We start from the raw sequence: 13,402 nt of genomic DNA, 5'->3' as shown, positions 1-13,402 counted from the left end.
TATCCCAAAAGAATACTTTTCTAACCCCCACAATTGAAATGGACACGGTGTCATTGGAATTTAATGCTTCTTTTTTATGCCAATCTTAGGCCATGTCCCTGGGTCAAAAAGAATTCCAACGAAAGCTAAATTCTTTGTTCAGGTGTGCCCTTATACTGTAAAGGTTTAGCTGATGTTTGGAGAAGTGTGATCCATGATCAGCATCCAAGATGACCAAGTGATCCATTTTAAAATGGAGTGTTTTTGAGTGTTTTTCAGACAATGGAACCTGGTGAACTTCTCAAAGTAATTCTTCCCATGCGTTGAGATCTTAAATTAAAGCTTAGGTCATCAAGAACAAACCCTGAAAGTGTCATGCTTCTTTCATAAAAAGCAAGATCGTCTTTATTTTAAGAGCTTAACAGCCCCACTATATCTCACCCACGCACACACACAGACAGGGTGCAGTTCCTGTCTGTCTGGGTGCACACTTAACTTGTACTCTCTGTTCTTAGAACTCAGCACAACAACATTTAACTTGAACTCTCTGTTCTTAGAACTCAGCACAACAATATTTCTGCTTACACAAATGGTTATGTAAAGGATAACAGCCACCGAGGTGTCCTGTTATACAGAATTAATGGATGAGGGCGAGTGGCAAAAAACTCCCCGACGCGCAGCGGCTTCCGGTTTCTCAACTGGTTGCAGTTCCTCTTCTGGTTCCACATGAGGGCGCTCACGAATAAGTGCAAAATGAATGGAGGTCTATGGAGCTGTACCCCTCAAATCCACTTTTCTCGGGATATAATTTTTTGCCCAGAAATTGGAATGTTGCATGCGAAAGAGGGGGCAGAGAAAATACACACCGCTGAGTATTATATTTTTTGAGTCACTTATTTGTTCTAAAAAGCCTTTCAAATGAGTCAATGACGTCATTCATTAGCAGAAAGCTAGTGTGTTGTGGGCAACAACGACCCAACCTGTAAGAAATCGAAAGGACGTAAGTACTCGTTCATTCAACTTTTGACCTAAAATCCATATTGAGCTTGCAGAGAGACAACCAGGTGAAAGAGACACATTTAGCCGTCTAGCTCCATAGACCCCCATTGTTTTTGCACTTATTCGTGATTGCCCTAGCGGAACTGCAACAGAAGGCAGGTACAATAGAGTTAATAGGGAGTGATCCGGCTCTTCGTAAACAGGCTCTGTTTTTATTCTCCCGAGACGCTAGCTACTTAAGGTTGTTCGCTCATTATCTCAGATCAGTGAAGAACTACCAGAGAAAACGTTGGGGAGAAAACTCAAACAAGTTAAAGGGACACCAGGCAACGTTTTCGTGTTAATTAATCACCTTCGTAAGTCGGTATATGGTTAAATGACTCATTACGGGGCGAATGAAGGCTCTCTCTCCCGCCCCTACTGCCTGTAGGAAGAATATCCCACTTGCAAGTTCGGTGTATCCTACCCGGCGACCGAAGCAGGATCAGTTTACAGCATAGAGGCAGGCTAACGAAACGCTAGAGATTGTTGCAAACGTGTGTATAATGGCAGAGCTGGCGAAGAAGCAGCGAAAACCCTTGACGGACCGAGCGAGGGGGAGTTTCGTAGAGAAAAAGCATCAGGCTTGCCTGGTGTCCCTCTAATGTTAGACTTAGACTAGCTGTGTTACAGTTTCTCGTTGCAAAATTAAAATCTCCATGCGCTTTTGTATGCTACACGCAGTCTCAAAAACACTGTTTACAGCTCTTGAGTCATGTACTAGGTCATTTTTTTAATAACGATAATTTACATAGGCCTAGGCTACACTTATGGGGTGGGTGCTATTGCGTTTTCTAAAGAATCTCCCGTCTTGGTTTTGTACAGAAATTAATATTAAGTGACACATAGGCTACGTAAAAGGGAGAAAAAAAGGTCACCTTCCGATATTTAGCAGGCTACGGTCTGGAATTTAATTTAATATTGTTGTAATGGTAGGATAACTACACAGTTTATTTACACTGTGTTATAAATATTGTATATCAATGCATTTATTGTCTGTCAATTACCCAAAATTGTGGCTCTGTCTCTCATTGAACAGTAGCTTATTTAATGCATTATAATCCATTGTCAATCACTTCCTGGAACTTTTTGAAGTTTACATGAACCATGTGACCTTAACGAATTTTGAACACCCATTGTCGCAACTCTACCTTTATATGGCTCTGGCAAAAACAATATTCCAAACCTTAGATACAGTATAAAAACCTCTGCTTCTGCAATGATATCAGTTCAAAAGCAATATATCTCAGCTGATAATAAACAAACAATTGAATATTTGACACACAGCTGATTTATGTTGGGTAAATTGGGCCAAACACAGCTGATTCCAGTCTGGTTTAAAAGGAGGACTTTGAGGAGTGATGTTTTTGGAAACAGAAACAGAAAACTATAACTACACTATAATGTCTGGACGAGGAAGAGTAAGACCAAGGGGCCCAGGGAGAAAAGCAGGCCCAGTGAGAGGTGCAGTGAGAGATACAGGAGCAGTGAGAGGTGCTGGAGCAGTGAGAGGTGCAGAACCAGGGAGAAGAGCAGGCCCAAGGAGAGGAGCAAGGTAGAGGTATTAGAATGCGTGGTGGTGGCATTCCAAGGGCTGCAAGAACAGTAGTCAGTGATGAAATTCGTGCCACTATCATTGACCATGTAGTCAACCACGGTCTTTCACTAAGAGAGGCTGGTGAAAGAGTGCAGCCCAATTTGAGGCGGTCAACGGTTGCCTCCATTATAAGCGTCTTTCAACAAACCAACAGGTAAGTACTGCATTTTACATGGATTGTTTCTATTCTCACTTGACATGTCAATATGGTCATACAGTAATGCATATGTTGAATGTTTTGTCCCTCTAAAGAATGCAACGTCTTCCACCCTCTGGGGGAAGAGGAAAGCTCCTCAATAATGATCAAGAGCTTGCCATTGTAGAAATGGTTGTTGCAAATAATGCAATAAAGCTGCATGAAATTAAAACTAGAATTGTGGAGGACCATGAGATATTTGACAATATCGATAGCATCAGCCTCACAACCATCACACGGACATTGTCCAAACAAAGAGTGCGGATGAAGCAGCTCTACACTGTTCCCTTTGAGAGGAACAGTGAGAGTCAAGGACCTACGACGACAATATGTCCAGGTATAGTGTATATTCAATTCAATGTCCAGTTCTATAAGCTTTGCGCTTTGCAAGTAGGTAACTTACACAGTAATAGGTTACAGTACAGTATGGTATACAGTAATGACATGACTCACATAAACTTTGTTTCAGAGAGTTATGGAATTGGAGGCCAACCAGGCCCCTCATGAATTCATACATATAGATGAGGCAGGATTCAATCTGGCCAAAAGGCGTCGACGTGGACGAAATGTTATCGTAAAAAGGGCCAAAGTTACTGTGCCAGGACAGAGAGGGGCAAACATTACCATGTGTGCAGCAATTGGAAATGCAGGATTACTCCTTCACAGATGTCAGGTTGGACCCTACAATACCGAGCGCCTCCTGGCCTTTCTCAATGATCTCCACCAGCGCCTGGTTCCAGAGCAGGAGGGTGAAAACATGAGGACCTTTGTAATCACCTGGGACAATGTGGCTTTCCATCACTCGCAAGCAATAACAGCAATAACAATAAACAATAACAACAGGTTTGAAGTCCACCCAAGACTGGTACGTCTCTTCCTTCCACCCTATTCACCCTTCCTCAACCCCATAGAGGAGTTCTTTTCTGCATGGAGGTGGAAGGTTTATGACCACCATGGATGCTGGCTGCAGGGACATCACAGTTGATGATTGCCAAGGATGGATCCGACATACCAAGCGGTTTTATCCCAGGTGCATCGCCATGGATAACATCAGATGCGATGTTGATGAAAACATGTGGCCTAACCCTGAAGATCGCAGAGATTAGATAGAGTAATTTTGTGTTTTTTTAGTTCCCCCATTTTTATCTGGGCTATTTGCTGTTTTTTTGTTCAGAATACTCTTGTGTGTTTCATGGATATTTTGTTCACTGTAATCAATACTGTAAAAAAATTCTGTTCTATCATACTGTAAACAGTATTTCTACTGTACCTCCTGTAGTAAACAGTAAAGGAAAAAAAACTGATTAGCTTTTTACTGGAATGCTTTTAAATGTGAACATTACATGTGGACATACAGTTCCCAACCAAGAAATTTAGTGTAAAAACGATGAATTGCATGTTTTGCAAAGTACACCAGTATTTTGAAACCTGGTGTACTTTGATTGACTGCGTGTACCTTGTGAAGTGAAAACAAGTGTTATTCTTTGACAGAATAATTTAATTTTGAGTCAGATTTCCAGTGTTTTGGTAAAGTTAGTGTGTGCAGAGAAACATGTGTTAGTAATATATTTAACAAAATGTGTTTTTGAGAAGTAAATTATCCATTTGGCCAACTGTGTTTTGTAGGTGTGAGTCTGTGTTAAGAATTTAGATAAAGTATCTGAAGTATGGGTAAGCGCTTGTTAGCGATTGAAAAAAAACTGTATAAATAGCTGTCACTCTTTCACAGAAGGGCAGTGGACTACTAGGAATCACAGAGGATCGTACGATACCTGCACTGTGTATTACCTCATTTATGTTTGGAGACATTTGGCACATATACAGTATCTGTATCAATAAGGAATAATGTTTTATGGTTCACCTGAAGTTGATTGACCATGCACTATCTTTATCACAGATAAAAGCCAGGTGACCGCTAGTCAGATTATCTTGGTTAGTTATTAGTGAGGTTAGATTGTAAAGGTATTTCACATGAGTGTGTCTTAGACAAAGTCAGTCAGTCTGTGATCATTCCAAGGTGTCTGACAGAAAATGAGAGGCCAGGGCATATGGATTTACCGCCATCTCATTCTCATCATCCTCACCCCTTTGCTGCTGCTACCCATCCCACTCATTTACAACACCAAGGTAAATATATTTACATGGATGTAAACATACACAGGCAGCACAACAGACCATACGGTTGTATGTATTTATACACGTGCATGCATTTACTTGCATTTCTATCACAGAAACATGTACAACATTTTGGTTTTAGAAACAATTATATAATTTTGAAATGTGTCAAATGTTAAGGAAATTAACTCATCTTTGGATTAAGCTCTTTCAATCAGTCACTCTAAATAGCTGTTTTTTTTTTTCAATTTCAAAATTGGATTAATATAAATTAAAAATGTACATGTTCTTTGCTCCTAATAAAATGTTAATGAAACACTGAAACTTTTTGCTGTTCAAAGTCCAGACATATTGTTACTGTACATTGTCCGAATGTGATACTTTCACACACACAGGTGCACACACATTGTGAATAATTACAGATTACCAGCAACTCAGACCTTTGATATGGCAGAATATGATCAGAAACAGTATATTAATATAATGTATGTAGAGTAGGTAGATTATGGTAGCTATGGTAGATTTTTTATTAGGTTTCACAGGAATGACTGCTTTGCGAACACCAGTGCTCTCTGTATACCTTACCATTTATCCATTTGGTTATTGTGTACACTCTGGAGCTTAGACATTGTGTCTGTCTTACAGTCGTTTCTTGACATGGTATTTCTATGCGCAGCACTGCTCTAAACATGGTAAATGTTATATATTTGATTTTCTCTTCTAGGTTGCAGAATGTGCCTTTACTCTTTTACTGATGGGGGTCTACTGGCTCACCGAGGCTTTGCCTTTGTCTATTACAGCCCTGATTCCTGCAATGCTTTTTCCTTTGTTTGGCATAATGAAATCTTCACAGGTATTATAAAAAAGATCTAGTTTTGCCTATTAAAATACCCAAGTATCTTCCTAACAATCCTAAAGTCAGATTATGTTTACTTGTCTCCTAGGTGGCAGCAGTGTTCTTTAAGGACTTCCACCTCCTCCTCACTGGAGTGATTTGCCTCGCCACAGCCATTGAGAAGTGGGGCCTTCATAGGAGGATTGCCCTGGGTCTCATCAGCATAGTTGGAGTTAATCCTGGACGGTAACGAGAGACACAATGCATCTCCACTACTACATTTTTATCTGGCAGTGATCCCCAATGTGATGTGTTATCATTTTGGTAAAAACGCCCTCAAATGGTGAGGTGTTAATACTTAGTTCATATTTTTACTTGGATAATGGTTGGTGGCATAGTGAGTATTGTTGTTGTGAATGTTGCTTTAGCTGACCCTGTGATTTCAGACTCATGCTTGGCTCCATGGTTGGATGTGCCTTCCTGTCGATGTGGCTAAGCAACACCTCAACAGTCGCTATGGTGATGCCCATTGTGGAAGCTGTGTTGAAGCAGATTGTCACAGCTGAGGGTGAGGCCAGAGAGCTGCGTAAGCGAGCGCTAACAGGCACCTCCAACCTGGGCTTACAGCTTGACGGTTAGTGTCCACTCAGAATGGTTGTTCTAATCACTGGTAAATAGTATTAACACTCAACCACTCTAAACTCTACATCTGTTCCAATTTGTTTGTAAATATGTGTACTACTCAAACAGAAATGGACAGACAAGATGAGAAGGCTAAAGAAAATATGAGGTAACAATTTAAATCTCTCAACAACAAAGCAATTCAATGTTCTGTATGTATTAATAGTAAACAAACCCTCCTCGCTCTTTTGCCCATTGTAGTGTTGATCCTTCTATGGAGAAAGTTGACATTACTATTGAAAAATCTATTCCAGACAATCAAGTAAGTTTACTCTCCATGTTAAAGCACAATAGGCATGGTTTGGTTAAGTCAATTCCCTGAGCCAAACATTACAAAGCCAATAGTATGAGGTGTAGATGTAATTATTCATTGCAGAGAATCCAGTTAGAGTGGAACAACATGTAACAATAGCCATCTGTCATTATTTTAAATGTGTATTAGATATGTATTGCATATGTATACATCTGCATACAATTAATATGTATGTCTTCCTCTGACAGGGTTCACCCTGTGACTCTGAGGCACAATGTACACCATCACAGGGATACTACCGCACCCAACAGGACCATCCGATGTGTAAATGCCTTTCTCTGTGCATTGCCTATTCAGCCACAATTGGTGGTATGACCGCACTAACAGGGTCATCCACCAACATGATCTTTGCAGAGTACATGCATCAGTAAGTTGGTAGCCACATGTAAAGCTAGTATAGTTGGTAGGCATATTATGACAATGTACTGTATAGTACAGCTGATCTGTACCCAATAATACATATATGTAATGTAAGAGACTAATGCATAGATGCATACCATACACATGGTATAATAAACATACTTTATCTACAGATTATATCCTGACTGCAACTCTATCAACTTTGGGAACTGGTTCATCTTCTGCCTGCCGATTAGCTTTATTGCTCTTTTCTTATCCTGGATCTGGCTACACTGGCTATACTTGGGCTCAGAGTGAGTTTGTAATCCTCTCCAATTAAGTTTCCCTTATCTTTCCACTCTCCAATGTGGTTATCTTATTGCTTCCAGTTTAACGTTAACTTCTCATCTGCCTCAGCGTTACTTCCCTCACCTACTCTTTACTGCAAATGAATTCTCTAACTGTATGTTGTGCAGAGTTGTTTTTACACTTCTAACACATTGTCTGCAACTTGTTGCACATGTTGCGTTCCCCATTTGGATTTGGCACAGCTGCGAAGAAATGCATGTTCTATTGTTATCTGTTATTATGCATGTTCTATTGTTATCTGTTCTGCTATTAAAGATATTCTACAAACATTTCTCTCAACCCTCTTTCCCAATATAGTTTCCGTTCAGTTCTGCATTCCAAGGCAGGCAACAACGAGAGAGAGACAGCGGTGGCCAAGGTCCTGCAGGAAGAATACAAAGCACTCGGGCCAATAAGGTGTGACTTCTTATAGTGGAAAGGAGTATGGATGAGTAGATGGATGGATTTGTCCTTGAATAGGTAACCATATGATCCATATGTGTCTGACAAGTGTCTTTGTGGTTTTGCTTTCTGACTGACGCAGTCGTCAGGAGATCATCTCCTTAGCAATCTTCTCCGTGATGGTACTGCTGTGGTTCACCAGGGAGCCAGGCTTCATACCAGGCTGGTCATCCCTGTTCCCAGAGTAAGGGCTCTTTCACACCGTGTTTATTAGTTCAGCTGAGGCATGTATCCAGTGAAAGAGTACTACAGTATGACTGCAGTCATAGACCAGTAAATGTGTCCTTTGGGTTCACTTGATTCATACTCTTGTTAAAAAAAGAAAATGTGATTAACTCGGAGCACATTGTTTGCATCAATAAAATTATTATAGCCTTAATTTATTTTCCAGTGGATACATTGGACAATGTTAGAATCTACTGCTGTTTGTCTTAAATATATTCAGTACTTATGGCATTCTAGTATTATTGTAAAGCTGTGGGGATGCTGTAAGTTATTTAAGTGACCTTTCTAACACTGATCTTCACACAGCATATCCAATACTCTTGACTTATAAGGCCATGTTTACTGTGTCTGAGCAGCCATCATGGATATGCCACCGATGCCACTGTGGCCCTTCTGATGGGCTTACTGTTCTTCATCATCCCAGCTCAAGTAAGCACTGATAACTATGGTAAGTCATGATAAATGATCAAATCTTCATTTGTATTATACTATTATACTGAAATCGTGGTTAACATTGACTTTGAGCTGAAGGAAGACATGCTTTTAATCAATCGCTTAATCTTAACATCCACAGAGACCTTGATCACATGGAAAGAATTTCAGTCCTGTATGCCTTGGGAAATTTGTCTTCTTGTGGGGGGTGGTTTTGCACTGGCTGAGGGCACACAGGTAAGGAAATAATGAACACTGGTCAGTCTCCTCCAACGAAGAAGTACAATTAGTAGCCTACCATACAGATGATTTTTAAAAGAAAAGAAGAACAGCAGGATATAGCCAGAATATAGAATTTTGCCTTTACATTAGTTAAAGTCTTCAGTAATTGTTAAAGCGCTGTGGTGAGTAGACCATCCTTTGTTATGGTTTCAAAAACACAATGTCGTAATGAACAATGCATGTGAAGCTCCTGTCACACATCACAAATAACTGCTGCTTGTCATCTGTGACAGTCAGTAATGGGAGGAAGTCTAGTCAAAAATAAACTTTTGGTCCAGAGCAAAATGTCACAGTAAATCAATCAAAAATCTTTATTTGGACCATATAGCACTGGTATTATGTGAGTGCTATTTTTACCTAAATGTGTGTCTGCCTTGATTGTACTGTAAATTTAACTCATCATTTATTTATCCATGTGACCAGGTTGTCAAGTTGTTTTGTTCTGTGTTTAATTTTACAATGAAACACAGATGAGCATTTAGAAGTGTCTCCTTTTTGTAGCATATTTTAAACTAACAATACTATTAAAACAGTGCTTGTCAGCAAGTAGTGTATATAAATTAAAACCGTTTAGACCTTGTGGAAAGAAACATAATATAAACCTAAAATAATAATTATAATAATAAAAATGCAATTGTGAGAGATAAATGCATCCTTCCATCACATTCTCACATTACTCCACCCCAGTTGATCTTGTTTGTGTGTGTGTGTGTGTGTGTGTAGGCATCTGGTCTGTCACACTCGATGGCAAAACTGCTGGTTCCTTTGGGGGATCTTCCTAAAATTGCGACCATCACTATTGTCTGTGTCATAGTGACCTGTATCACTGAAGTGGCCAGCAACTCTGCCACCATCACCATATTCCTGCCCATTCTAGCACCTCTGGTACGGTTAATGTTTCCTTTTAACATCTTCTTGCAAATCGTAGAAGGTGTGCATCACCAATATGCACTCACATTTAATCGTTCTCTGGCTGAAGTTTCTCTCACTGCTTGAACCAATCCAAAGATGCGTGCATCGGATTGCTTTTTAATAAATGCTCTAAGGCATGAATGTATCGGTTTGTGTCTTTACAGGCTGAGAGCATCAATGTGAACCCCCTCTACATGCTCATACCAGCCACCCTGAGTGTATCCTTCTCCTTCCTGCTTCCATCTTCTAACCCTCCAAATGCCATCGTCTTCAGTTATGGCCATCTGACCACCTGGGATATGGTGAGAACTCAATCATACTTAAGAACATTCTCCAACACAAATTAATTAAGTAGGGCTGCACATTCTTAGGACAATAGTTGCTTTAGTGATTCTACAGTTAAATGAATGAGATGAGCATTATTACAATCATTGCTTTATATCACATGCTGACATGTCTCTCCTCACCAACTTAAGTCTTCACTGAACTTATTGTTTTCACAGATTAAAGCCGGCGTTGGTGTGAATGTTATCAGTGTTTTGGGAGTGTTGCTTGGTACCAGTACATGGGGTATACCATTATTTAACCTGGACATTTACCCTGATTGGGCTACCAACCACCCAGTGAATAAGTCCTCTATAATCCCACACTGACTACGTAGTGGGACAGAGTACTGTTCCAAAAGTGATGAAAAGGTTTTACCTTAAAATAATGATGTTGTGTACTGACCACACATGTCCACTTGCAGTAGGGGGAATGGTGTCTCGGTCACTGCCACTGCATGGCCGAAACGCCTGGTACTGCACTATGTTACTTTGGTGTGCCATGTAGGAACATGAGTCATTATGTCACTTTTCAATGCACTGGGCACCTCTTTAGCATCATTTTCAAACATGCAGGGCAGTCAGATAGACTTTCATGCATGGAACCCTGTTGAGAAATAACGCTAAAGGTGCGCTCAGTACATTAACTAGATGACTAGATGAACTAGACAAAATATGACCGCCGCTCAGTCCTGTACATCCATTCCGCGAAAATAAATCATATTAATGAATTTGTCTCCATCTTCTACTCCATCCCCCACTCTTGAAACTTCTGTGTATGCTTGTTTGGAATGTGTGTTTGCGGGCGGCACACAAAGTAGCCTACTGGCGCTGCAAAGGTGAATAGATTTGTAGCACTTGCCAAAAAAATTTTTGGCAAGTGCTACAAATCTATTCATTGTTATAAAACCTGCATTGTTATAAAACCTTTAAAATCTCTAAACAGTCACAAGTAGGGCAGTTCATTACAGTCCATCTATTGCAACTGGACTGATGAAAGGTACACCTGTAGGCTACATTGTATTTGGGAAAAGCAGAAGGTAGCAGCATAATGTATTTATTTATTGATTATTAAACAAAACAATCCCTGTCAGTTCCATGCAGTTTTCAACAGCTATCAAGAAGAGAGGTCATGTCATGGATTTTTGTGAATGTTTCTTCTTCTACATATGTATAAGTTTAGTCATCTAGTTCATATGATATTCAGCTTTATTGTCAATGCACAAATTAAAATACCAGTAGTCTAAAACAAAAGGCAGTTTTACCCAGTGGTGCAAATAACTGACATGTCCAAAAGGGCCTTCATGAAATGCGTTGCTAGACTGTTCATACATATTTTAACAGGGCCAAGTTGAAGAGCTACTGTCCATTATTGTTCGTGCAAATAATAGGTTCATAATAGATTCATGTTCCCTTGCATTTTGCAACTATGAGGTCCATGGTTAGTCTGGCTTTCGCCTCAGTGTCAGGAAGTATAACTAGTGTAACCAACTGCTTTACTGCATTCAAATACACATACACGCCAGGCACCAGCTAGAAAAAGGTAGCGATGGAGTTTCTCAGACATTCGTCATGACAGAGCCAGCGAAAAAAAAGGAAAAAACCGAGAAAACAGTAAGGAAATTGCCAATACTGCATAGTTTACCTTTAATAGTTTTAAGTAGTAGTAGTAGTAGTAGTAGTAGTAGTAATACATTTCACGCAGCTGTGTGAATCACAGAAAGCACGAATGAAGTGGACACTTCTAAATGGTACGGAAGCGTATTGCTGCCACACTAAAATAAATAAAAAGGCTCAGTATTATGTAATTACGTGAAAAGTTTCTTGTTATAACAATATCTTTTTCACATTTTAACAAGATATGTATCACATTATTACATGAAATTATCACGTTATTTCATGTTTATTATAACGTGAAATGTTGGTAAGATGTTATTTCAAGATATGATTTTTTCAAGTTTTTACAAGATATTTATCACGTTTTTACATGAAATTATCACATTATTTCAAAATAACGAAACAAGGCCACGAGAGCTCATGGCTGGCATAAATGATAACTAGTCGTATCTATGAACTTGCACCCTGACTGCTATTACACAGTGCTGCTTGATGAGTGTTTGTTTTTGTGCATGTGTGTATGTGTGTCTAGGCTACAGTGTACATGTGTGTGGTCAATTCCCATCTTACTGAAGAGCAGCGAAGAGGGATGTGTGTGTATCGGCAGAGAGCTGCTGAAAAGGAGGCCGATAGAGAGGTTCTGTGCAGGATAGCCTGCTCACACAGCCTGATAGTTCTGCTTTATCTTCTTATCAACACAATAAATAAAACTTTTGCTAACTTGACGCAAGAGGGAGAAAGGGCTTTGAAAAATATGCGAATCTTCACGCAATGTGGGTGAATGTATAGAGCGCTCTGGCTCGGTAGCCTGCATGTCAGGTCATCGCTGTCATTTCTAAGGCTGTGGGGAAGGGACGCAGGGAGTGAGAAGTGAAGCGCTGCAGTCGCACAGTGCAGGCTGCTGGAGAGCACAGCAAAGAAAATATAGCATGCGCTTTTTGAGATCACACTACAGTAATCCGGCCCCACCGGGAATCCTCCCGACTCTCCCGATTGCCACTCCGCTAGGCTAGCCTACTGCACACAGGTGCAGAATATTCTGGACAATGCTTGGGTGTTCGCATAGGCTATAGGCCTATAACAATATCATCCACCGTGTTTAATAACGAGAATGTCTTGCGAGCTTAAAATAGAATTTGATTGAGTCGTGTAAACGAGCATATCCTATACTTGCCTCTCGTTTCGTTTCGTTTTATTATCTTGAAACGTGATAATTTCATGTAGCCTAATAACGTTATATATATCTTGTAAAAACGTAAAAATATCATATCTTGAAATAACATGATAATTTCACGTTATAACGTGAAAATATCAATATCATGAAATAACATGATAATGTCATGTATTAATGAACGTGATACATATCTTGTTAAAACATGAAAAAGATATTGTTATAACAAGAAACTTTTCACGTAATTACATAATACTGAGCCTTTTTATTTATTTTAGTGTGGCAGCAATACGCTTCCGTAAAATGGAACCCAACCCACTGTACAGTAGCTCAAGGTCTGTGGCTAAAGCAGCCATAATGAAAGCGTTATCATTGTTTGGATACTTCACACACACACACGTGTTTTTTAATCGCATAGATTACAACTACCAAGCTGGAATCAAAGCACATCGACTCCCCTCTCACACCCTAAACACGCACTTCGAACAAACAAAAAGCGTCTCAGTCTCACGGTATATGGATGTGACAATTGGACTC

The 13,402-nt window shown here is 39.8% G+C and overlaps 1 protein-coding gene across 1 annotated transcript; it reads left to right on the top strand.

The window, feature by feature from the left end:
* Positions 1-209: 209 nt before the first annotated feature.
* On the top strand, positions 210-10,407 carry slc13a1 (solute carrier family 13 member 1). The gene is made up of 17 exons (XM_076272856.1): positions 210-217; positions 660-705; positions 4,869-4,937; positions 5,650-5,778; positions 5,870-6,006; positions 6,207-6,394; positions 6,511-6,550; positions 6,643-6,703; positions 6,943-7,121; positions 7,288-7,407; positions 7,760-7,858; positions 7,986-8,087; positions 8,485-8,576; positions 8,703-8,797; positions 9,566-9,727; positions 9,919-10,056; positions 10,258-10,407. The coding sequence occupies exons 1-17, from the start codon at positions 210-212 to the stop codon at positions 10,405-10,407; spliced, it is 1,815 nt and encodes a 604-aa protein (XP_076128971.1).
* Positions 10,408-13,402: the final 2,995 nt, after the last annotated feature.

The sequence above is a fragment of the Alosa pseudoharengus genome, unplaced genomic scaffold, assembly GCF_046254945.1.
Source record: "Alosa pseudoharengus isolate Yale_2024_CS ecotype anadromous, Long Island Sound unplaced genomic scaffold, YU_APseudo_1.1 YU_APseudo_1.1_scf_10, whole genome shotgun sequence".
In the NCBI taxonomy this organism is placed as follows: domain Eukaryota; kingdom Metazoa; phylum Chordata; class Actinopteri; order Clupeiformes; family Clupeidae; genus Alosa; species Alosa pseudoharengus.
Note: the sequence above shows the minus strand (reverse complement) of the source record. Positions and strands in the feature narration are given on the sequence as shown.